The 26,740-nt window shown below is 41.7% G+C and overlaps 2 protein-coding genes and 1 long non-coding RNA gene across 8 annotated transcripts in view; 2 read left to right on the forward strand and 1 right to left on the reverse strand.

Annotated features, from left to right (window-relative positions):
* wdr37 (WD repeat domain 37) overlaps positions 1–4,291 on the forward strand; it is a 34,183-nt gene extending 29,892 nt beyond the window's left edge. For all 4 annotated transcript variants that reach the window (XM_061238471.1, XM_061238472.1, XM_061238469.1 and 1 more), the window contains 3 exons: positions 706–840; positions 1,631–1,745; positions 2,573–4,291. In XM_061238471.1, coding sequence (XP_061094455.1) covers positions 706–840; positions 1,631–1,745; positions 2,573–2,704 — 382 coding nt within the window. In that variant the 3' untranslated portion in view covers positions 2,705–4,291. The remainder of the gene's footprint in view (positions 1–705; positions 841–1,630; positions 1,746–2,572) is intronic.
* Positions 4,292–10,637: 6,346 nt separating this feature from the next.
* LOC133125859 (uncharacterized) lies at positions 10,638–26,247 on the forward strand. 2 transcript variants are annotated; one of them, XR_009708470.1, is made up of 5 exons: positions 10,638–10,717; positions 12,802–12,944; positions 20,319–20,425; positions 21,608–21,722; positions 25,723–26,247. It is a non-coding gene; the product is annotated as an uncharacterized LOC133125859 (long non-coding RNA). The 2 variants fall into 2 exon arrangements; XR_009708469.1 differs by lacking the exon at positions 20,319–20,425.
* Positions 14,656–26,740, reverse strand: part of adarb2 (adenosine deaminase RNA specific B2 (inactive)) — a 160,628-nt gene continuing 148,543 nt past the window's right edge. The window contains exons 7-10 of one of the 2 annotated variants that reach the window (XM_061237544.1): positions 25,702–25,870; positions 19,718–19,899; positions 15,651–15,832; positions 14,656–14,832 (exon numbers count right to left, since the gene is read on the reverse strand). In XM_061237544.1, coding sequence (XP_061093528.1) covers positions 14,656–14,832; positions 15,651–15,832; positions 19,718–19,899; positions 25,702–25,870 — 710 coding nt within the window. Of the gene's footprint in view, positions 14,833–15,644; positions 15,833–19,717; positions 19,900–25,701; positions 25,871–26,740 lie in introns of both variants that reach the window. The other variant, XM_061237545.1, reaches the window with a different exon arrangement.

The following is a 26,740-nucleotide window of genomic DNA, read 5'->3' on the forward strand; positions in this document are numbered from 1 at the left end:
TGACTTTGTTTTAGCAAAATGGCTGACTGCACCAAACTCAGGAGTGCTGTTATGGGCCAAATGTCAAGAGTAGTCTTGATTTTAATAAATAATCAGCCCTTTGTGGTTTAAGATAGATGTTAATACTTGATTTACATAACCCTTGGAAAGCATTTTCTTGGATGGCAGTACAAGCTCATTAAAAAGACAGAGCCTTATGAGACTTGTTCAGCTTAGTCTGTACTGCATATGTCCCTCAGAATATTTCTTATTTTCAAATGCTTACTGACAAGTGTAATGGCCAAAATGACCTATACGCAAATTAACTTGCATTTACAGATTGAATGATAATACTCATTGTAAGGGGGAGGTACTGACAATGTTTCAGGGAACTGCCTGGAGCTCTTTGCAGAACATTTAGTGGCACTGAATGTATCAGTCGAAATACAATTTCTCTATACCGCGGAAAGCCACTGTCAGGAGCCTTGTCACAGTCTGTTCTGTGTCTCTCTGCCAAAAACAACGCTGTGTGAAGTAACGCACAAATTTGCATTTGTCGTCCATATGCTCAGATTCTGTGACAAATATACAGACGGACTGAACCGTATAAACTTTGAATTAGCGGTTTGATTTCTGCGTCAAAGTCTGGAAAAATAAGGCAAGCAGGCGATGTTATTTCTCAGGAGCTGTAAACACACCTCATCGATCAACGCTTGTTTGTTTCAGCACGGTGACGTCAGCGGTGTTCACTGTGGGAGACAACGTGGTGTCCGGGAGTGACGATCGTACCGTGAAGGTGTGGGACTTGAAGAACATGAGATCTCCGATAGCAACCATCCGCACAGACTCGGCTATTAACAGGTAAGGGGACACGATCAATCGAGCGAGGCGCTCTCGATAGAACACCTCGGCCCACGCCCTCAGTCAACGCGGGGTAACAGTATTTACCGGCCAAATGTACGGTACAGTACTGGGCAAAAGTCTCAGGCAGCCTACATTTTGTAATATATGTTATATATTTGTTCTTGGCACATCCGTGTTAATAGAAAAGATGAAATGGGATTATGCGGAGAGCCAGAAGCAAGCGAGACAAAAGTCTGCAGAAGAACATGCTTGGAACTTAACCACTTTTCTTTCAAAACTGCAGGGCAGTGTACCTAAGAGAATTGATCCAGTTTTAAAGGGTAGTCACGACAAATATTGATTTGATTTAGTTTTTAACTATTTATTGCTCTTTATAGTACATTTTCTAAATATTTAGGACGCTTCGTTTCATTATTTTTTAAAGCAATTTAGCTGCACAGATTGTTTTTTTTGTTTTTGTTTTTTTTTTTGTTTTTTTAACAGGTGCCTAAGACAGTACTGTATATAGACAGGCACTGCACTTGTTTAAGCTGAAGGGAGAATGTCTTTCTTCTTTTTCCGTGGAAAAGCAATTGTTGGTAAATATGAGGAAAGGTTCAGTTCGCACTGTTGACTGTTGAAGGAAGAAACGATTGCCCTGGAGACCTACAGAGGAAATGTATCCCCTTTTTCTTACCAGTGATGGAACAGCTTTTGTTGTGTCCTTCCCCTTTAGGGGTACACGCTTGGGTGAAATCTGAACGAGTTGTAACCTGATGTTCCGTATTTGCGATGTGTCTGTTTTCAGGATAAGCGTCTCTGTGAACCACAGGATCATCGCTCTGCCCCACGACAATCGGCAGGTCAGGCTGTTCGACATGTCTGGAGTGAGGCTTGCGCGACTCCCACGCAGCAACAGACAGGTGTGCAGTTTAGAGCTCGCCAGGCCCCTGAGCTTCGTTCAAACCTGGGTCAAATACCTCATTGTTTTGGATTCCAATGCTTTTCTACGCTTTATTCAGCTTGTGTGATGTATTGGAACGTATGAAATGTGCTCAGAAAGTGCAAACCCTGACTTTTGGTCCTTTTGGTTGGCTTAATTGCACCAGGCAAGATCAATGGAGCACAGATAATTATTTGAATCCAAAACAATTACGTCTGCTGTTGTTCACCTCATCATATTCACTTCATGTCGAAGTGAACTTGAAGAAAGACTATTTACAGCAGGGGGAAAATTGGGCAGTTGGGAAAGACTGGGCCTGAACTAGCCCCCAAAAAAACATTGAGGTTCTCAGTGGTGAGAAACTTGATGCGGTGAAAATAAGTCTCTGGAGGAACCTGGGTTAGAGGGGGATCCCACCCTCCGCTGGCCAGTCAGTGGCTAGGCTAAATGGTCATGAGGAATCTACTGGGCAAATAATAATAGTGATTGTGCATATCATAACTTAGGGTATACATACTACTGTAGCTACTATACCAGCAAATAGTATATAGTATAGTCGTGGCTAAGGGGGGTTGTTAGGCGCAAGATGTGTGTAGTGGGGTGTTGGGGTCGTTTAAGTTTGTGAACATTAATTTGGGGTCACATCACAAAAATGTTTGGAAACCCGACATAGACACTGATTCAGTGTCTGTGGACACACACACTCTTTGAATGTATACAAATGTACATGTTTATAGTCCTCAGCCTGGTGGTGAGAGGTGAGAGTAGTACGTGCGGTCGGTGATGGTGTGCTTTGTCTGTCTGCAGGGACACCGGCGCATGGTCTGCTGCTCGGCCTGGTGTGAGGAGAACACCTTCTGCAACCTGTTCAGCTGCGGGTTCGACCGGCAGGCCATCGGCTGGAACATCAACATCCCGGCCCTGCTGCAGGAGAAGTGAAGCTCCGCCCGGGGTCCCACCCTCGAGAATCCTCCTCCGACGGAGAGGCGGACCTGCGCTTGTGCTGTACTGTCGCCCCACTGGTCGCTGTGTGTGTGCGTGTGGCGTATGCTATGATAACTCTATAACATACAGATATAATAATAGTACATCATCATTAGATACTCTCTCTATGCGTGAATACTCAAGTGCTCCCAAATATTGTGAGAAAATAACATAATAAGCAGTGGAATATCCCCTGCGACATCGAAGTCTGCAGCGTTACTTTGTGTTGTCGGCCATCATAACTTCGGCCTTCTATAGAGGATCGAACTTAACCCCTGTAGTCTAGGCGTGGGAAGGTTCAGTTTTGTTTTGGTTGAGCCAGCTATTATGTGCTATATACCAGGAGAGGAATTATATCCGTGTGAATATTGTGTGTGTGTGTGTGTGCGTGCGTGCGTGCAGGAATATGTGTGTGTGGAGGGGGGGGGTTGTGTTGTGTGCTTCGTTAGTTAACTTATGGTGAAAGATACTGTGAATGATGATTTGGCATAGCTTTACTGAAATATCAGTCGTTTCTGCTGTCTTCTCTCCACCTGGCTCTGACTTTGGCTCAGGTGGGAGAATTTGCCAGTGCCATTTTGAGGAGGATACATTTCAGGTGCCTACACACTGCTGTGCCAGACACCTTAAAAGTGTGTCCCGTTCATTTTCAGCCAGACCTTTTGATCGATGCAGCGGGTAGTAGAGCGCGAGGACTTGCCGCTTTGCAGTTACTGTTTTCCGCTTTGTCGTGCATTGATGGAGCAGAAACCTGTATTTTCATCGTGGCGTGACTTAACGGCTTTCTTTGCAAAATGGAGGAAGCTATCAAATTTGCCCTTGTATTTGCATTAAAATCCACAAACGCATGTATGAAGGAATGTATGTTTATACACTGGATGATTAGATGACCGCCATGTCAGTATATTAATTCTTGATATAGAAATACAAGTGAGATAACATTAGCTAGGTAGCTTAGCCCTATTTGCCAGGTAATGTTAGATAGAACACCTCCTCCCAATGCAGCCCGACAGAAATGAAATGTATGGACGCATGCCACTCTGTTGGGACAGTGTGTAGGCTTCTGTACTTCTGTGCTAATTCTCCATACCACTTCTATCTGTAATGGCCTTTGTTTTGTGAATGTCACTGAGTGCAGCTATAAACATGTAATCACATTCGAGTAATTATTGGTCAGATGCTGTTACCTTTAGTGTGTAGGTATGTTGAGATATTGGCTACTTCATGTACAGTAAACTTTTGCTATGCATTTAGGCAATAAAAGCACTTCTTTAGTTCCATGAATGTACACATTTAATCATGTATTCAAGGCCCAGATCATGCCAATCAGACGCAATATTCAAGTGTTTGTGGATACGGGGCCCAAGCAAAGCACATCGTCCTATTAAACAATATAGCACTGTCAGGATTCATTGCATGAGGAACAAAGCCTGTTACATTGTGTCAGATTAGAAAGAGTTCAGCACTGTACAAAAGTTGTTGTAATGTGGTATTTCTGTCTATTGATGTTGAATATCTCCAATAAAATGCAGTCTTTTTAGACAGCTTGTGTATTTACTGTGATCTGGGTTTTAATCAAGCGGAAAAAAAAACAGTATTAAAAAACAATGTTATGTGTATGCAGCTAGTGCAGGCTGGTTGTCAAATGCCTATACAATAGCTGTTGTAGATGTCATTTTATTTAACTTGACCTTACAGTGACTGTGTGAAATGGATAAAAGCAGATTTCATGCAATAAGGTGTTGGCAGATTGGTTTTATTACATTCAGAGCTTCAATGTTTACTGTTCAAGCAGCGCCTTAGTGTTCCTAATGAACTGTGCAACTGTTACCTTTCTGTTCAATGTAGCTTTGTAAACATTAAAATGATTTGAATGATAGAATGAGCGATATATGGAAAGGCTTACAGAAAACCCGTGTGGACGTGCAATAAACAGTATACTGAATAACAGTCAAACAATTTTTATTAATTCTTAAAATAGACCAGTGCTGCTGCTATCTTTATCTCAACCATAATCATATAGCCGCAAAACACAAAGCGGACCTCCTGGCTCAGCAGTGTGCTTTCTAGATGCCCTCTGCCCCTGCCAGAGTGAAGTGGCACATAATGACACACAGTAATAAAAGTATGATTGACATGCATCTGCACATACTGCACGCCAAGCACCGTCGGCCATTTCAGGCCCTGCCCCGCTTTCGTCTGCCTTCCAAAACCCAGCTGCTTCATAGATATTTATTTTCGTTCACAGCTTATCTGCCGAAACGAGTTACCTAACGCTTTTAAAGTGAATTACAAAAGTATAATAAACCTGTTATTGTTTTCTTGTTGCTAGATTTAAAGGGTTTTGAAGGAATCTGAAAACATGTAATCTGTTGACGGGAGCGGTGTAATCTGACACATTAGAGCCAGCACTGGAGCCAAACAAGTAATCACAGCTCTGCTTGAAGTGTGACCTATATGTATCAGGGAATGGGAAGCAGCATTTGCCTGAACATATGCACGTGTAAATCATCCTCAACAGCTCTGTTGTTGTTGGTGTTGTAGCGCATGTAAGACATCTTGACTGTAAGCAGTGCGCTCAGTGCCAGCTCAATGGGAATAGGTTCCAAATTGATGAAATGCCACAGAATGAGTTATTTGTGCTGCAGTCCTCACTCGTAGAGGGGAATGTAGCCGGTTACTGCGTTCGCTTGGGTTGTGTGTCGTTTCCTGAAGTACCTTACCGAGGCATTACTTTACCAGGTGTTTCGTATATGTTAGCATTTTCTCTGTTTAGGTGGAAACATTTGAACGTGAAAGTGTATGCTTTTTAGAAGTCAAGGATTTTTTTTTAATTCATTGTTTTTGGCTGTCAGAGTTTATTCTGTTTTTATCCTCGTTTTCTAAATTATGCGAGAGAGAACCTGGTCTCATGTCAGTAATGCCAGAGCACTTGACTTCCAAGTGTGTTTCCAGGTGTTTTGTTTTTTTTGCCAGTGGAGATTTCATCTGTGAATAAATACCATGTATTTTAGCTGCTACATGGTTTCCTCTGCTCTTAAGAATAGCCTTTTGTTGTTGCAGATTTCAGCTTTAAGGAAGCTAAAGTCCTCAAAATTCATTATGCTCAGAATGCCTGCCTTTTCTAGAATAGCGTACCCCCCTTTACATATTTTTTTTTCTTTTTCTGGATTTAATATAAACAGTTGACAAATAAAAGATCAGGTAGTCTAAGAAAAAAAAAATTCACTGTAGGTCTGAGATGAGAGAATACAGTGTAGAAATAAAAATGGCTTATTTGCTGTAAACATTGACCATTTCATTGAAAGGAAAGAAAGCTGTGTGTAAACCAAAAACCATTTTTCATTTTTCCCTAAAGGTTATAATTGCCTTTACTGAATAAAAGCATTAGACTGTAATTTCAGTAGAAAATTACAGAAAAAGTAGTTTACATTGATATGTTTTCGCAGTACTGATATTTATGTGATATTGAAATAGCATTGTACAATATCAGTCTGGATGATGTGCAGTGCACAGAATTACTTTGTCAGACTTGGGTAAACATGAGCCAATATTGTGAAGGTATATTACATGAGTGCTTATGCTTTGCAAATGCCATAGGAATTACTTAATGAGATGATTTTATTAGATTATTGGCACTATTATATTTTTCATGTTTTTACATTTACCACACTTTTAATAGTCCAAAATTAATATCCAGTTTTGACACTTAATTCAATTTATAAATAGATCCGCCAGACATTTATTACTGTATGGCAATCATAAGAGACTTGGTTACTGTATGTTATCAGCCCTTGCATTCACTAAACTTTGTCATTTAAATGTTGTATAGACCGTGATCTCCAGTGTTTCAATTAGACTTTGGGCTTTTTTTTTTGTGTGTTAATGCGTTCTGGATTTCAAAACTGGATTTGGTTAGATAGCACTGGCAGTACCACTGTTCAGAATGTGTGATGAGCGTGTAGTTAATTTCTAATTATTTTAAATTAATTAAAGTATGAAGCTTCATTATTCAGCATAAAATGAGAATGTAAAGTGCCCTGTGCTTATCCTGAGAGGGTGGGGCGAAAAAAAACCTTCCCAATCATGGACAAAATTGCCCATTGCAAGTGACTAGCTTGACCGGTGACATCTTGACCCTTAATTTGTGGCCGTTTGAATACCTACTCGGGAAGGAATGGCAAATAAATTGCCGAATCATGGATTTATGTTGAGGAAATGTGTGCGCGAGTAAATAAATATTGATTAATTCTTTAATAAAGCCCACCAGATTGGAGAACGCCGGCCCTGCGACTAAGGAGCAGCAGCAGACGTAATGAACGCAGGTGGAGATTGATGCGCGGAGGTGACCGTGCATGCTTTATATCATTTGGGCTCCTCTGTACACGGAGCTCTGTCCGTACTGGAAGTCCTGGAGCGGGAGAGGGGATGGCCATCGATCCGGACGAGAGAGGGGCCCGAGGATCGATTCCGCGGGTGTCGCCGGCCGAATGGCGGCGTGCGGAATCGGACGGAACGTTCTGTCAGGAGCGTGGCCGTCCGGGCGCTTGTGACAGTAATGAGCTGGGGCTTAATGCTCTGTGACACGACCTTGACGACCCCTGCTAACCGTGACGGCCAGTCTGGGGAGGCCTGAGGAGGTGCGTTTCACTCGACGGTCCGTTAACCGAATCGATGCTGTTGTAATGGAAGGTTCTTAAGATTTTTCATAAAACGGCATGCTATTGCTGTCTGTTTAGTACCTGTTTAGTATGTTTTTATGAATTTGTTTTCAAAGGGAATTCAGCTGCCTGTCCATTTATTTATGTATTATGTATTATGTAAAGCAGGAAGAGGTTGAGACTATCAAAATAAATAATTATTTTTTATTTAGCTGACAATCTTATCTAAAGCAACATATTGGATAAATTAGTTGATTAGACTAAGCTGGGCACAATCCCCCCTGGAGCATTGTGGGGTTAAGGGCCTTGCTCAGGGGCCCAACAGCTGCCCGGATCTTATCGCGGCTACACTGGGGCTTAAACCACCATAGGTTCATTGGAAAGTGTCATAGCCTGGGTTTGAACCTCCATGCTACAGAAGGGGTGTAGATTCATGTGTTTGAGAGACCCCTGACCATCAGCGCGCACAACATACTCAGGGTTAAATCACCCTGTCACAGTTGCCTGTTTCACAGTTGCATGTTTAGCCTCAGAAAATACGACGGGACTTCTGACAATTCAGATTTACAGCCGTAATTAAACCAAACTAGGTTAAATTCGAGAAGAATCGTCGGGTTTGCTTTTGACTCACATTTTTGTGATGTATTTTTGTGATGTGAAAAGGTATCGGTCAGACCATCGGCCTTTTCTACACCGTAGTCTATTAGATTACAGTTCAGTGCCCGTGCCCAGGCAGAGGTGAAAATATACAATTATGACATTTATTGTAGTGCAGACACCTGCCTTTGGGGGAATGGAGCGGCGAACGACGGCTGAAACTGATGGGTTTTTTTTACAGTTTGGTTAATTCAGTGCTTTCCCTGCTTGACACCTGTCACAGGACTCGGAAGATAACCATTTCCAAATTTATTTCCTTCGGGGGTAGAGACTGGTGTCTAATATTTTGCAGCCTGCATCTGTGAAAGCGTTCACGTGACCGGTGTTCATTCCACCGCACCGCTGAGGGGCCTTCTCCAGGTCACTGCCCGTCATTTGGAAGATAATTGTGATTTTTTGCCCCCGTTTCCCTTATACGCTTTAGATCACTGGTCCCCAACCTTTTTTGCACCGTGGGCAAAATTATAGACCTCGCAGTTGGCAACACTGTCACATGCATACACACACACACACACACACACATACACACATACACACACAGGCTTTGCTAAATAACTAGGTTTGATTGATTGAATTGTGTAGCGTGACCACAGTATCGGTGTTCATATACCTATGCAGAGAAAATACAGAACTGACCCATACCTCCAAATTGCTACATAAATCATACATTGATAATGAGATTAGAAGTAGTAAGTGTTTCTAAGCAGAGGAAGTGAATATCTTGGGAAATAAACTATTTTTAATCATGTGTTGTGAATGTTCTTAATGACTGAAAAGACAAAAAATAAAATTATTTAAATAAAATTATTGCTTGATTTAGCTGATAATTGCTGTAAGAAGTACACTTTTTTGTCCATACGTGAATATAATCATATGTGATTTACCACTTGTGAACAAAGTATAGGCAAAAACTAAAGATGTGGGGAGAAAAAGACCATTTTCAATTCTGTTCAGTTAATAATCACTGTATGGAGTGACAGTATAGTGTAATGGATTGGGAATTAGCAATGCTAAGGTTCTTAAGTGACAGTTTAAAAAAGAAATATGTGAATACAATGCCAAACACTGCATTCTTCATCAAATTAAACATAAAACACAGCCCTCCAAAATATTTCTGTTGTTTGAATATAACATATCGCATGGCACTTGTATTACCATATGTTAACTGGTAATGAATCAATTTACTGACATTTTTTTTTACTATGACATATACACAAATGTCTTACCATATATTTTCATATGTTGAAACATTCAATCCTCTAAAATCAAAGCCAAATATTAGATATCTCTGAAATTCAAATTCAGAGTAGTTGAATGCAGTACTGACAGTATCTTGTGTTCTGAACTAGCCCTTTTAAGTAACGCAAAATCCAGCAAATGTCATATCAAACTCAAACAGAATGAAACCTTTTATACATCAAAATGATGTGTCAAAATCAAGTCTTTAAAATGTCAGACATCCATAGTACTGTTTGAGGCATCCGTCACAGTAAAATAAAATTTTCCATTCCAGTGCACATATAAATTCGTAAAAAAAATAAGAAAAGCTTATGTACCATGAAGTCTCTCAAAATCATCATATTAACTTTAGAAACAGAAAGATCAACTTCTTATTTACAATGACAACCTGGGAAAACATGAAGTGTGTGATTATGTCAAGAGTAAAGGAATTGACTGGGTATTCAGTTTAAAAGTGTGCGATTTAAAATTCTAGATGACACAGAGGTTAACCCCCATAAACATATGACCTTTTTTCTCGCTCTCTTTTCTCTCCCCATAAATCTCTGTCCTGTCTACATCTATCCATGTGCTTTGTCTTGTTTTATCACAGTTGGTAAAGTGTTTTTTTTAATTATTCTGTTATACCCTTCCCTCATTTTTGGTACCCTTCCCTCATATTTTGGTGGCAGGAATGAAAAAACTACATACAAATAAAAATAAAACATATTTCCTATAGTGAGTGTTGAGGCTCAGTGCCTCACTTTAACATCTCAGTCATCATCTCACCAGAAACCGGGCCTAGAGGGAAAGCATCCCCCCGCATTACCAATAAACACTTCCAGCAATGCCCTAATTCTCCTGAGTCTCCCATCTGTGTACTAACAAATCTCATCTCCAGCTCCACTTAGCTGCAGCCTGCTAGCAAGGTGGTGTGGCTGATGGCAACATAGCCTCATCATGGTGACAAGGATGCATCCCAGACATCACAATGGACCACTATTAATCTGATTAGAGTGGACATCCAATTAGAGGTGACAAGTTAGGTATTTTCACACACAAATTCAAAACATACTAGAAAGTATCCCTGCTATAGCTAATACCAGGCTTCCTGGAACTTAAAATGAAAACAATTGCCCACACATTGCTTCGTAAATAAGTACATGCTAGACATTGGACTTGATCATTCACTTACACCAAATGATTTAAAGGTACAATAGGTAAGATTTTTACATTGGTTGAAAATTGGTTCTAATTGCCACAGCTCATGGAGTTTCAACATCAGTGCTTCACAGAGAAGGGGATGTGATAAACAGTGTTGTGGTTTGAGGGTGTTTGTTGCTGCAGTTCCTATCTTGGCCGTAAGGAGTAAGAAATTACCCATCGTACCTTTAAAGGTCAGGCTTCCCCCTGCTACATGTATTCATTAGAGGTGAGATACTTTGTTCTTGGTTATTGGTCTGTTTCCCTAGATATAACTTTACGAGTAAAGCTATTAACTTGACATCTCTTACAGCTGTAAAAAAACTGTTTAAGGGAGCCATTGTCTTTAAAGGGAGAAAAAAGGCTAGTGGCCGCTCCATAAAATGGCCCTCTACCTTCCAGGCTTAGATAAATTTATCAAGGACACAGGTTGAGATTGGCCTGAAAGCAAAACAATCAAACAAACCTAGGCTAGTTTGAGGAGATATAATATCAATTTTGTGAGTTTTAAAACATTTATAATTGTCAATATGTGCTTTGTCATATTCAATACTTTCTGGTTACAAATCCGATGGATCATGTTTGGGAACAGCACAGTCAAAGAATGCAGTGTAAAACTACCATTACGTTTCCAGGAGAACACAATTCAGAGATGTTAGTCTTGGATGTTTGTTAGCCAGCCAAAGTAGTTTAATTCATAATGCACGCAAAATAATGTATAATATTCACCTTTCTTTCACTTTTAACCACATTTGATTCTGCCGTTGTTGAAATTCTACATGGTCTTGCGCTGCTTTCCGGTCGCTAGCGATAGCACAGGCACCATAGGAATTTTCAGCATCATGAGGTGACAAACCCAGTGGGAGTTTGTCCGGCATGCCGACTTAGCATGACAAATCTTGCCTTCTGCTACCCTTTCTGGCGTTAAAAAAAAAAAAAACGTTTCCAGAGAATGTTTAATTCCAATGACACAGTTACCGCCTTGCCCAAGCACTGGATGAATGCTTTTGCTGGTTTCAGACTCCTGACCAAACCATTCGAACCTGCCCACTTTCGATCAGTGCAGCCAGACACCTTGTAAAAAACGGGACATAGCCTCGTGCTCTTAGTACATCATGGTATTGCCAGTATTTAAACACCACGTTTATGACTACGCATGCCCATTTGATTTTCATATTTTCATAATGACCCAGAACTGTATGATGGTGTTTGAGCTCTTCTTCTATTTCATGTAAATAAGCCATTTGGTTTCTACCTATGCACATAATCTTAATTACAGTTTCATAAACTCATATGATAGTTGACATCTTTATTTTATATTACTATTTATATTGTGAACAGTTTGCACAAAGCAATCAAGAAACATATTTGATTAAATTTTCCATTTTTATTCACTGAAACAAGAACATTCATGTATAAGGTATTACTGAAGTGCAATTTACAGACCTTAGCAGCATATATTCATATATCTGAATTTACATTTTATTTATTCATTCTTTAATCTTTTAAATCATCTCTATTTTCTATCCGTGTCTTTTTTCATTTTTATTTTATTTATTTTTACAAATTTACACCAATTAATACAATAGTGCCATTCAGTCATGCCTCAGTTGTAATATCTCTCAATATTTCTGTAGTATTTTTGTGTTGTTAATTTTGAAGATTCCACTCCAACATGTTATGCATGTGAAACAAAAACGAACATACTTACAAATGAACACAAATTTAACAAATATTACTAAAATAATAAAATAAATAATCATAATGATAATGTTTCACATCAGTTGAAAAAAGCTTTCACAGCTTGGTTAGCTACCTTCTCACATGTTACCAGACATCTCTACAGAACAATGGAAATAAAATAAACAACCTCTGTACAACAGTATGAATGACAAAACAGGAAAAACCATCAATGGTGCTTTACACTCAACTAAATCATGTCATAGAAATTCTTAAAAAAGTAGTCTTGTACCCGTGTTCCATTGGTTTTCGTTCACAGTTGTATGTACACAAAATGTATTTCAGTGTAGCAATTTATGAAAAATCTTCTAGCCTCATTATTCACACGATATGTCCTTTATAAAAGAACACGAGGAGATTATTCACATTCTCATTTGGATAAATTTGTTTTTGCCTAACTTCATTATTCGTTGTAGGTATTTGTCTCGTAATGACTCTTAAAGACGTTTAAAGCCAGTGTTTGATCCTTTTCCCTGTCGGTATGTGTGTGTGCTCGCATGTATTTTGTGCATTTTGTCTGGTATTGTGTGTATTGTGCTTGTATCTATTGTGTGCATTTCTTCTGTTATATAGTACAGGCTCATGCTGGTCAATCTGGACACCTATGACTCATAACGTGAGGTGACACCTTTGCGAAGCCTCCGTTGCAGTGGTTCAGCAAAGCGCAGGATGATGCATGCCCCTGTCAGGAAGAACAGTATAGCGAAATAGTGGATGTGAGTGCAAGTCCTATATGTGCTTCACGGGGGAAGAGATTGTCAAAATGGAAGGGGGGGGGGAGGGGTGACAAAGGAAAGGACGAAACACTTCTTACCACTAGATGTCACTGATTTTTAATATATGTGGTCAGCACTACACTCTTCTGCAGGACAATATCTCTGTGGCTGGAGGGGAACCCCCACATCACACTACCGTCTATATGTACATATGTACATACTTTATGCTAAAGGAAAGTAAATAATGTACTCAAGTTCTAATATAAAAAGGATTTTGTATTAACTAAAGGCTCACGTATATAGAAAAATAGAGAAAATAGCATAATTGTTAGGACTACGACTGAGAATGTGGAAGGTGGGGGTGGGGGGTGGGGGGGTGGGGGGTCAGCTGCTGGTCCTTTCTCATGAAGCGGGAAGGTCATAAATATGTTCACATACCCCCCCAACACACACACACACACAGAAACATGTAAGAACACTCCAGGTCCAGAATCCTTGTCGGGCCGAATGTACTTGCAGTTGTGCCGTGTATTTCACCCTCCTGGGTCACATCGGCGTGACTAAGACTCTACTCGGTGTCGTGGTCTGCCTGTCTCGGTCTTGGTCTTGCTCTTTGAGGTTGAACGTGGTGAGCTGACAGGAGACCGGAGCCAGAATCTCTCTCTGACCGGTGACTAATCCACCATCCCAAGGCCGCGAGGCTCCGTGACCCGGGTCGCACGAGCGTGACACGGACAGAACCACCGCACCTCCCACCGGCTTCCTGACGACCGAACGCCTCTTTGCTCGCCATTACAACCGCTAACCGCTCGCCCGTTGACTAGCCGCGCTCTTTGTATCGCCGGGAATCAAATTTGCCGGGCCGCTATTTCTTAAGGCGGCATATTCCTGGCGGGCACAAAAGGAAAAGTTGCTTGGAAACTACTCGGGAGGAATATGAATGTGAGCAAAGAGCAGGGGGGGAGGTGTAAAAGTAGCAGGCTGTGTCGGCGTGAAAAGGTAAATAATCTGCACCGACTCGCGGCGGGGCTGATGGCGCCATTTATGTGCCGCGGGGCTATTACTGCTTTTTCCTTTCATTTCTGCGCCGCGGAAAAAGGGGTTCAGTTAAACTGTCTCGGCGATGTCAAACCCTTTTCTTGCCTTTTTGATTTCTGAGAGAGTGGGGGAGACGGAGAATGCGGACCAGCGAGAGAGTGAGAGAGAGAGGGAGAGACAGGCAGACAGAGACAGAGAGAGAGAGAGAGAGGGTGTGCGCAAGGCGCCAGCAGTGGTTTAGTGAGCCGGTTCTCCTCAGCATGTCTATCTGCCCCGCGTCACATTGACAGCGGCTTTAATTGGGCGGCTTTTCTGTGCTGAATTCTGCCGAGATAAACCGCCAGAAATGGCTGATGACAAGATAGCTGCTGCCTTTCACTTTGGTGAAGGTTACCACTCTCCGCTGTGACAACCCAGGTGGGAGCGAGCGAAAGTGGGGTTCGGTGGTGGTGGTAGTGTTGGTGTTGGTGTTTTGTTTTTGGTAGGGGAGAGAGGGTGACAGCAAGGTGAGCTTGTGGCCTGTCGAGCCTACTTTCCCCCCTATGCACAGTCGAGAGTCGAGGGGCCAGGCGGTCCTCGCTAAGGGGGGGGGGGGTTGGGAGCAGGCCGCTCTGGAGAGGTGAGCCCTGGACGCCCCAGCCGAACCCCAGCCACCCCGGCCGGCCCTCCGGTCTCACACCGACAGCAGGAACTGGTCCTGTTCAGGTGGCTTTCTCACCCAGGTCCCTAGCCCCGCCTCCTGCAGCGCTCTGAACAACTGCTGCTTGACAGTTTGGTAGGTTCTCGCAGCCAGCTTGGCCTCACAGTACATCAGCGCCGTCTCCCCACGGCTCTCCACTTGCGTGCTCAGCTGCGGCAGAGAGAAGGGAGAGAGAGCAAAACAAAACGAATGAGCCGGCACAAACGGGAAACTTCAACAGCTGTGTAATCTTCCCATTTAAATTTCACAAGCAATTTAACATTCTCTGTGCTTTTGTGCATTTTCTTTGTTGCAAAAAAAAAAATGAGGCAGCAATGAGGATTGGGGAATTGGGTGGTGGTGGTGGGGGGGACGGGACCGGGGGGGGTAGGGAAAGTTTCTTTTGAGATTACCGTGTCTGCTCTTGCATGTGATATTGAGCTTTTTTTTGTTGCACTGGGAAGCCATTCAAGTGCTTTTGAAAATAATTATGATTTTTGTAGTCATTAAATTTTAACTGGTACCATTTGGAACCTCAATGATATGCGTTACAAACATTTTCATCATGGTGCAAAATAAAGCTGTGCTGTATGTTTGCTAATAGAATAACCCGTTATAATGAGGAGTTTCAAAGCGGCTGGCAACGGAGGCGAAACTCACTGCCTCGCGTCTGAAATGCCGTCTTCTCCGCCACACTAACGCGGTTAGTGCCAATATGTGCCACGGATAGGTGTTTCCAGATGATACCAGGTTACAAACCTGGGGAAACACTTTTATTTTTATATATCAGTGTCAATGAGGCTAAAATAGAATGCTGTTTGGAACAGACTGACAGATGTACACCCGCAGGAGAAGATTTCTTTGTTGCGTCGAGCAGGTGTGGTGGGGGTCTGACTCTGATCAGAGAAAGCCACCGTCCCCCCATTCCCTGGCGACTGGGGAGGGGTTTCTCACCGATGTGGTGTGCCGTGGTTGGGAGTGGCGCTCACCTTGCGGTGGAGTTTGGCCCAGCGGGTGAAGAAGGCGTGTTTGCAGAGCTGGGAGGACGCGCCCGAGTCCTTCCTCTTCCCGGTCGCCGTGTTGAGGACTTCCAGCCGGCTGTCGCCCGCCGTCCAGTTGACGCTGAAGCAGGGGGACTTCCCTGGCTGCCTGACGTCGCTGCTGCTGAGGCCTTAGATGGATAAAGTGAAGGGGTTGAGAGTGGGTCAAATGCAGAGGATGCATTTAATCCCCTTAGAAGGCAATGGCAATCACAAATATGTAAATAAAAAGTAAGGAACGGAGTCATTGTGTCCACTGTTTCTAGTGTCCATTAGGCCACTGTTTCTCAACTCCGGTCCTCAAGGTTGCCAGAAGGTTTTTGTAGTAACCAGGAATTTGCACACCTGATTGACTGAGAGGAGCCAATCAAACCACCAAAAATGTCCTTGATTAGTTAAATCAGGAGTGTGTTCCTAGTTACAACAGAAACCTTCTGGTATGTTCCGAGGACTGGAGTTCAGAAACACTGGCCTCATGGACACTAGAGACTGTGGACAGAATGGCTCCGTTCCTTACTTTTTATTTACATATTTGTTATTGCCATTGCCCCCTAAGGCAAGAAAATGCATCATTTGCATTTAACCCACCTAATTACTGTGGGCAGCCATAGTGTGGCACCCAGGGACCAGCTCCAGTTGAGACCAGTGCCTTGGGTAATGGCTGGAGCACAGCAAGGGGCAATTTAGACTCTCTAATTAACCAAACCTGCATGTCTTTGGACTGTGGGAGGAAAACCGAATACCCGGAGGAAACCCACGCAGACACGGGGAGAACATGCCAACTCTACACAGACAGGTAGAAAGGCCCGGGTATGGCTTGAACCAAGGACCTTCTTGATGTGAGTGCCATTGTGCCATTGTGCCACCCTTTAAGTGCTAGTGAGCTCAATTCCCTCATTTATTGTAATGGCAGTTTGGCAAAAGATTTGAACGTCTGAAACTATAAACACTCTTAACCAGGAAGTTGTAGCGTCAAAACAGAGGGATATCCTACCATTTTTATTTTTTCCAAGAAAGACGATTTTTAAAATTATACTGGAACCGCTGTCAAATGTGCTTTTTTAAACACTTTACGATCATATTATCGTGTACCACCTGGAGCGCACGGTCCAGTGAATGGGTGAAAACTTCACTAAAACCGAGCTTGGATGCTGCGCTTCCTCAGGGAGCAGTCAGCCAAAGGCAATAAAAAAGAGACCTACTAAGCTTGCAGGTAATGAGGGCATCATTAGAGGAAATGAGTGTCTTATGTGAACATTTGAGCCCCACAATCTCGGTGGTAAACACAGCCCAAAGACACCAAATCTGACTAGGCCTCCCAATCAAGAGATCATTTTCCCAACAAAGAGAGTAGCCGGGTACCTGACACAATAACTCTGCCACAAAACCAAACATTAAGCAAAGCAAAAAGACAGTCTATAGGGGTATTATTTCAGTCTTAGATATTTTATTGATACAGTTTCTAAATTTCTAAATGGTTAAGCTTTCGAAAGTAACTTGAGGATTTTTTTTGCCGTTTGGAATAAACATAATGTTACCTTCCAACTGCAGCCTCCCTCATTCATATACTCCTCCCTGACATTCCCTGTAATCATGTTATTCAGTGGTGAAATTAAGCTTTTACTATTGCCTGCTGTGTCCTAATGACACACCTTTGTTCAATATTCTTCTCTACTCTGTTATATCACCTCTGTTCGCATTAATTTAATAACCTTTGTTTACGTGGATGAATATACCTCTCATAACAAAGGACTATTTTTCATGTTTCATCTAGTGTTTTGCAGCTTCTTACTACAGTACTTACTGTTCGCAATTTGTAATTAAATTTCTCTTTACTATCGCATTTATTCTTTCATTTTAGAAATCTCCTGCAGAGCATGTCAGTATATATATGAAAATGATGATGATGATGATAATGAGTATTTCCAAAAGTAATTGCAAGAGAATTTCTCTGAGCCTAAATAATGTCGTTCCCAAGCACATTTTTACTATAACTCTTAAAATATTCATTTTTGCAGTCTATTCTATTTTTTTTAATGTCATTTGTTACTGTAACATTAGTTGCTTATTTAAATGTTCTCACTATAGCCACTTTTGGTTGCAAAATTTGGCATTGGATGTGCTGTGCAGTAGCAAACGGCGGTAGTGATAATGTAAGTTAATCCGCCAGTGAAGCAATGCTCATCAGTATGAGTGCCTGTGCTTTTGCTTTATTTGCCAGTGATAATCAAGGTCATTTGCTTACAAGTAACCAAAGGCCTTTTGTAATCATAACCTTAAAAATGATCAGGCCCAGCCCCATGTGAATCAGTGAAGTCACAATGCAAAGGGGCACTCGTATTCCCCTAATGAAGAATAGAGAGACCCCCTCCCACACTGCACACGCACCCCCTGCTTCCGCCTCACGGGCCACAGTACTGAATGGCTCTGATGAGCTCTGTGATTAAACTGATTTGGAAGAGGCCTTCTCCAATACCCCCCTTTGTTGGGCGAAAGTGCCACAGTGCTCCCCAGAACAAAGCCAACAATCTCTCTGCCGGAGCGTGTCTCACGAGCGTCAGTCAAAGTCAAGCGCATTTTTGGTCAGATGTCTGAAGCCGGTTTATTTTTAGGTCCCGTCGGCCACATTTAAAGGTCACATTACTCCATTTGTCAAAGAAGACGAAAAAAAAAAAAATCATATGACCTCTAGCTTATGACATATATTTGTGTCGGGTTCGCAACAAAACATTCCTGTTTTCGACATGCCGCTACGGGGGGAAATGCTGGACGGGTCTGTCTAAATGAAGAATGCAGAGTGGTTACTCTGTTCGTGTTCTATTGATTTTCAAGATGAGGAGGTGTGGTGTAGTATATTGCCTAAGAATTTAAACGAAATCACGGGATAGGCTATAAAAATAAAAACAACGAGCACTTTCAAGAATAATCAATCACGGATTGATAACTCGTTAACAAGGGCCATTATTGGAGCACTTTCATATACATGTATTCATCTTCATGAAGTTAATGCATTCAAAATAATGATTCTCATGACACCTAATTACCCGATTTAACTGAATAGTTCTATGACCGAGGCCCAGATTTGAAATATCTGAAATGTTCTTTGTCCTCAGTTTTGAATAGCATATTAAAATGGTATATTTTCTTTCATTTGCAAAAGTATGGTTATGTGATTCCTGAATTCAGGAATTTAATGAACGGAAAAGTGTAATTGTTATTTTTATTTGCTTATCATATGGCCATGTTCAGGGTAATTACACAGCTCACAAAAATGTCGCATTCAAAATATAAACCTGCCACCTCCTCAACTGCTGGTCCAATTACTTTAGCAGCAGAGGCACTAGTGCCTCTTTAACACAGTGAATCTATATCATCCTTTATGCAAGGGATTCACATTCTAGTACGAACCAACTTTTAGTTCAATGGTTTGATTAACTTTACAAATAACCCACTGACATGTCCCTGACATGATGATGGTTTATGAGTACTATGACTCATAAGATTAATAGAAAATAAGGACATCATATCACCAAATACATAACTGAGAAAAAAAGTTTTTTGAAGATCACAGAAAAATGTTTTAGACTGGGGTTATACCGACAGCTATTGTGGGTCTCTTTGTTAAGAAAATGAAATGGTTGCTTGGTGACGCAGATATTTAAATGTTATCATTTGTAAACCAAAGAACCTTTTCCAAACCTGCATCAGTACTGGCATGGTCTGCATTTCATAGCAGCCAGGATAACCAGAAATGTTACAATCCTAACAGTAGCTTTACCGAAGCTCTGTTTACAGGGAAGACACTGGCCTGGATTGAATCAACATATTTCCTTAATCCTAACTCTGAATAAACATGAAAAGACCTTTAAATGTTTATTATTACAAACAAGTAAAAACGGCTCATCTCAGAATTAAGGTACATTAACCCATTGAACACTTATTCGTGAAGAAAAAATGTCATTAAAACGTTAAAACATTAAAACGTAAATCACAAACTGGACCCGAGGATTGCATACCGCTGAGGAGAGGTTGGTTGCGGCGGTAGGAGCTGGGCAGAGGTCCGACTCGCTCCAAGCGGCGCGTCACCATCCTGGAGAAGTGTCCGGTGTGGTGGAGGCTGCCCACCGTCAGGCTGTGCAGGTAGACGGGCTCCATGAAGTGAGAGAGGAGCGACCCCTGGACTCCCAGGACATTCCACCTGCCAACACAAGGCCCGGGCTCAGCGCTGCCCAAACTAATCGCCGCCTTCCCATAAAAGGAGAAGCACACAACCGCTCTGCTTCCACATTACACATGTGACACGGGGGCAGAAAACCCCCCTGCTCGTTACGCTAGAAGGACACATTAGCATCCCGATATTCATCAGCGGTGTCCGAGGTTAATGCGTTCCAGTCACTTTTTTTTTGGCTTGCTGTGTTTATTAATATGAGAATAAAGCAAAGTGCAATCACTTGCACTGTCTATTTTTTTTTCTATAAGGGTTCATCGGGGATCTATGATCATTTAATCACTAATATTGTCAAGTATGGCAGTGTATTTTAGGTTCTTAAAATGACTTTGGAAATGCATTATGGATTGACAAATACTATCTAATGAGACTCCGGGATTCTACCACAGAGTGGCAGCTTAGAGAAGATGTGACTGGACTACTGCTGCAGGTCTCAGGAAAGAGTTTCAGTGGACAATGCAGGCCCATACATTCAAACCTGTGGAGACTGTTGAAAGTAAGCACCTTTAAAAGCCCCCCCCCCCCATGTTTTCACACAGCGTCCTTACCTCACACCTGCCCCCCTCCCAACAGCTACTACAAGTGCAGTAACAGCATTACTTTCAGATGTATGCTCCAGGGGTGTAACAGAGAGCTCTCTTCCACGACAAGGAACTATGGGATACATACAGCTCCAATACAACATCCACAGCTGCAGCACTGACATACCCAAAATGGCAACCTTTCACATATGCAGCTTCCCCCCCTGGGAGCAGACTGTGAACTGCCCCTTGAAGGATGGAAAGGGATTTCTGTTGTGCTCACCGTGGCGACCCCATGAAAACAATTTTAGAATGTGTCAGGAGTGGCCTTAATTTGGATAAAGTACCACTGGTCTATGTGATATTTATTTTATCATGATAATAGGCTATATTTTGTTGACATTACGAAGGAGGGCAACAGGGATAAGGTTTGTTAATTTCTCTCATGTTCCTCCTTGCCAGTATAATTAGAAAACACAGTGTTCTTTTATATAGCTATGCAGATAACACAACTATGTGTTACCTCTTTATAAATAGCACACCTTGCAGCCCGACTGGAAACAAAAACAGCTCAAGCTAGGTTTTGAGACAGCTGGTAGCTGGTTGACCAATTCAGACCACCTCCCAGCTCAATATAGTTTATCTGGTTGACCAGTTCACACCAGCTCCCATCTTGACATGGTTTAACCAGCTGAAGCTATTTTTTGAAACAGCAGGTTGCTGGTCGACCAGCTACCAGCACAGACAAGCTACAAGCACTAGCTGGTTGACCAGCACATACCCAGCTAGACCAGCTAATGACCATCCCTGCTGTAAAATGGCTGGATTTTACAGCAGGCAGGTAATCATACATTTTCAATCCCATACAAAAAAAATACTAAATTAGTTTTTTTTTTCACCTACAATTTTAGCTTTCTTTCACAGTTTGATGCTGAAAAATGATTTCACGCATTTGTCTCGATTAGATAGAGCAGATTACAGTGATGCACCCTTTCTGGCCTATGCAAAGCTCAGCATAGAAAAGATTCAACTTGGTTCAAAATACTGCTCACAGACTACTGACAAAGACATGGGAGAGTGCTCATTTTACCCCCGTACATCTTTGCACTGTATGTTTGTTGCAGAATTCACTTTAAAATGGTTTTCCTTGCTTTTAGGGCCCTGGATGGATTGGCACCTGAACACATTGCTGAACTTTTGGAGCAATATCAGTACAAACATGCTGTCCAATCTGCAGATGCTGGACTTCTCTGTATCACTACAGAAGAGCAGGTAAAGCTCAATTTTCCTTCTATGCTCCTAGACTGTGGAACAGCCAGTCTCTGCAGACCAGAGAGGCACCAGCAGCAGATAGTTTGATAGTCAATTGAAAAGGCACCTTTTAACATCTTTTTTGTTTTATTCTATCATCTATATTTATATTAATTAAATCCTGCTTTTATCTTTATGATCCTTTCAGGATTTTGAGTGTTTGAGTATGTTCTCCCATTTTATCTTTTGTAAAATAATATATTTGTTTAGCACATGATAAGCCAGCATATACTGGACCAGTCCTTTCTTGTGTAGAGTAGAGTAAAACATGCAGTCGAGAAGCAGCAAAACATGCAGTCAGCTTTTTGGCTCCTCTCTGACAGAAATTTGTAAAAGGTTACATTTTGCCCACAGTTCCTAATAAAAATCTGTATGGTGACAGTATGCGAGGCAAGGTGGTATTGGTGCTTTTAGAATTTAGCCGGTATCAGCCCAGCCAACATGTACCTATCTGACCTTCGCATTTTCTCTGCCAACATTTTGCGAATCAGCACTACAACGGGCCACAAGTGGACAGTTTAGGCGAAGCAGTGGAGATGTGGATGGGTCATTAAACGAATGCTAAATAGTTCATGGACGGTCCTGCCGCTGACAGGGGTGCTGCCGGGGTGCCGATTAGCCGGACGCTAGCAGAACAAAAGCTGTGTTTGGCTTCGGTCATCCCAAAGTTCATTTTTTTCCATGATACTCCAGAATGTTCTAATTTATGTATTTTTTCATAAAGAAGAAATATTGTTGAATACATTGCTACATAACAGTTTAGCCTTTGCTATAGTTTAGTTTAGAGGTAGTGTCTTCGATACTGGTTTGTTGTGAGGCTTTAGGCCTTTTGAAATGCTCGCTTCATAATTAGCTGGTCAATAAGAATGCTGGTCAGAGCAATGTGAAAACACCAATTAGAAATATGACAAAATAATTCTGCTAAAATTGGATGCTGAATTTAGGTTGAAATGACTGAAATGACTACCATAATACTATGTTTGTATAATGCTATATTTACTGTTTGGTTATGTTGGTTAGGTTATGTTAATGTTTGGTCACTTTCAGTCATGTTTGGTATTAAAATGTTGTCAATATAAAATATTAAATCTAAAAATGATGATACACCCCCCTTCCCCAAAAATGAAAAATAATAAGCTGTACTTACACTAAACCTGCACTGCATGCATGCTCTGGCACAGGGTAATGAATTTATGAAAAGCACAATAAGTGACAAACATGTTGCTAATTTTTTAATCATTGTACATTTTGTTAATTAATGCATCTTTATCATTACTGCAATTATTGCCTTTGCCTCACATCTAAGTTTATGATTAATAACGAGTCATTATTCTTTTTTTTTGCTTCCTTAAGCAGTCAATTAACACGAAACACTTTCCAAGAATTACCAAATGCCTCAAATGTGGTCCTATATACCTGGAGAGCAATCTGTTGAGGGGATCTGTCACACCCGTTGTTGGAAAAAAGGCGCTCGTAGATTTTTTTCCCTCTCTCTCCCAAAACAGAGACAATTTAGCCTGCAATATTAATTTGCCCAGGAAGCAGTGCTGTGAATTAGAAACATCTTTTAATCTCATGCAAGAAAAGACAGCCATCTGGCTGCTGTAAGAATTTAAGGGGGGAGTCTCCATCTCTCCCTCCTACTCTCCCCTCTCCCTCGCTCCGTAAACGCGAGGCCATTAAAGTAATGTGTTCATCTACATAAAACTCAAATGGAATATAAAGGATAATATTCATACAAAAGCCATTTGAGCCTTCAATTAAAACAGTCATTGGCTTAATTAAACATCTACTCTGGTCAATCAGGTTCCCTTCCTTTTTTGCTTTTGAAAAAAAAAGAAATGATAAAAAGACTCTTTTTTTTATTATTATCTCATTATCATAAAATAGCTCTTTCTCTCTCGGCGAAAGCAGAAGGGCCGTCTTTTTTACGAGGGGAGAGATGATGGAGGCACGGGGAGGAAGGACACAAAGGCTGGTCCGCCCCGGCCCTTGGCTGGGAGAGGGAGATGTATGGGGCCCTCTGTATCGGGGCCGGTCGGGGGGGATAAGGCGGTAAGCCTCCCTTTGGCGGGCGCTCTTCACTGTGACCTTGATTAGCTGCCCCCCTGACCCCCTCACTTCAATGGAAGTACGCTATAATTTACAGGGATATAAAGTGGAGGCGGGGGGGAGGGGAGACGGAGGAGCAGGATGTCCCTTTCCTTCTTATTCTATTTTTTTGTAAAGTAATTGCTTTCACCCCAGCGGTGACCTGGCCAGATTTAATCGCACCGCTTCCAGCCCCGGCCAACTGAATCAAATTGGTCAAATTAACAGCGGTGGAGGGGGGAAGAGGTTTGCCGGGCCGCGTTTATCCCGCCACACAATGCCGGGCTTTGCGAAACTCCCCCGGCTGAAGCCACGGTGAAAAGCGGGCGAAACGGGGATTAAAACTTCTGATTGCCTTTTGTCGTTGTTGTTGTTGTTTTGTTCCTGGAATGGGTTAATAGCCGTCTGAGGGGGGGAAAAAAAAGAAGTCTAGCGAGAAAAGAATGAAAACGTTTAATGTTATCGCAGACGGTGTCATCGCCCGGCTATTGAAGAGTGAGGAAACTCGTTGGCGTAAGGTTTGACAATTTAAACTCGCTGCCACATGTCGAGTGTCCTTAAAAATGATGCAGCTGAAAACTCATTTGCAAAAGAAACAAAAAAAAAAACAACAAGAAAAATCAAAAAAACATATTTGCCTCTGCTCATGTTACAATTGTTCCCATGTGCTCATGCAATATTTCATATTATCCGACACAGATTGCGAAAAGACAGTATTTCATGTGCAGGCAAAGCTTATTTGCTGTGCTGTCAAGGAAGGGTACAGAAAGTTTTAAACCACAGATTAATGTGGTGAAGTATTCTACGCCATTTAATTATCGTTGTATTTGCCATCGTACCTCTCGAAATTATCGGTATTAGTGTCGATAACGGAACGGCCACTGGATGGTCAGAGAGCCGCCCACTGTTGAGTATAGACCCACAGTGCTACCGCTGGACAGACAATACCGCTGCCACAAAACAAATATCAGGCAACCTTTCCTCCTACTGTTAAAGTGCCAGATAATAATGCAGTGTTTAAACTGAGATCCAAATCTTTAATAAAACCTAAGCTCTTAATAAAGTTAAACCTCAAATCAATATGTTTTACTTTCTTCCCTCCACCTAAATGTCACGGCGGAGTCAGGTCTCCCTCGAAGGGAAAACCTTTCCTTTACACAAAGAAAAATCAGTCTACATCTGATCTCCCCTCTCTGAGGCTTGGACTTTTTAATTTGAAGGTACTGGGTTCAGTAGCAGGTTACAGTTTGTAATATGCATACAGTATGGGGGAGGTCCACAGGATTTCTCCTAATATTGTTGAGCGAGATAATATTTTGCACCCAATTTTTTTCTAAAATTGCCTTGAGGAGTTACTGGCTTGGATTCAGATGTAAACCAAAGTTTTCAGGCAGCCCAGTTTTCTTCGTGAAATGATCCCAATGTCAGTGCTCTGTGGTCAAGCATCATGTAAGCATTTTCATCGGTTTCCCCAGCTAACAGGGAACATTCTGAGAATGTTATCTATAGGTTGCGCTGTCATGTTATAAAAATACTGTTCCTGGAAAGTTCTAGAAACATGTGAATGTTTTACATGTATTTCATCATGTTTATGGAATGTTCATGCAACATTCTGTAAATATGATTTCAGAACGTTTTGCTTCACAATGTTTTTAGAATGTTGTACAGAACATCCAAAAAATTGCAAAAAATATGTTCAGGTAACCAAAGTTTCACACAGTATAACGTTACTCCAACTTTGTGAGAACATTAAGAAACGTTACATACAAATGTTCTAAGAACCAAAATGAACCTTCAGAAAACATTCAGAAAACAAGTGGCTAAAATAGTTAGCGTGGATGGGGCTCACCTCGTGATTTTGTCTGTGCAGGACATGGTGATGAGCTGTTCCCCCTGAAGCACCCCGTCCCACGTCTGGGTGGCCCCGTGGTACCGCACGGGCAGCGTCCCCTCCCCCGATTCGATCTTCGTCCTCAAGTGGCTGTGGAACTTCTTCACAAAGTGCCGACTGCTGTGTACTGAGAATGGGAGACAGGGATCACTTAAACTTCATCAGTGGATGCGCTACTGCTAAAGCACTGCTTCCTTTTAAAAAAACATCTGCTGTGCTTTATTCTTAGCTCAGTGTGTGACACGTTTCTGTGCTGAGCCAATATAAAGATAATAAGGAGCATTGAAAGTTATTTGTGTAACCCTACTTGAGACTGCACTTAATAGAACTACTTAGCACAACCGGCTTACATTGTCAAATGCTTGTCAATTCTCATTAACAGCAATTTACTGCGGTATGATTGATCAAATACTGTTATTTGACTGTACCTCTAAAATGCCATAGTGCATAGTGAACAGCTGGTTGGATTTTTCACGTGTGGCTTCAGTGCAGTGAGATGGAAATATTTACTTGGGGAAATGGGGTGGTAGGGGAGGGGGGATTGGGTTCTTACATCCAACGAAAAGATCAGTTTTGGTAACTTGTGAAAGGTCAGCTAGCCTCAAATAAATTAGTTACCTAATGAAGGACACACAGCACATTTGTGTACCTTAAATATGATGTCAAATATCAGTCCATTACACTGTAGAAATACTGTACATCCTCAGTACTGATCCTTCTTCCTGCCTTTTAATGTCAGTGTTTGTGTACCGAACACTGAAATTGGCTAAAGTGCATGACTGGGAAGGTTGGTGGTTCAAGCCCCTGGGTAGCCATGATAAGATCTGCACAGCTGTTGGGTCCTTAAGCAAGGCCCTTAAGCCCGCATTGCTCCAGGGTATTGTCCCCTGCTTTGGCTAATCAACTGTAACTCACTTTGTATAAAAACTAAATAACTATTTAATACATTACATGATTATTTATAATAGCTATTGCATAGTTCATTATCTATGTTTTG

Source organism: Conger conger, chromosome 4 (genome assembly GCF_963514075.1).
Source record: "Conger conger chromosome 4, fConCon1.1, whole genome shotgun sequence".
Lineage (NCBI taxonomy): Eukaryota > Metazoa > Chordata > Actinopteri > Anguilliformes > Congridae > Conger > Conger conger.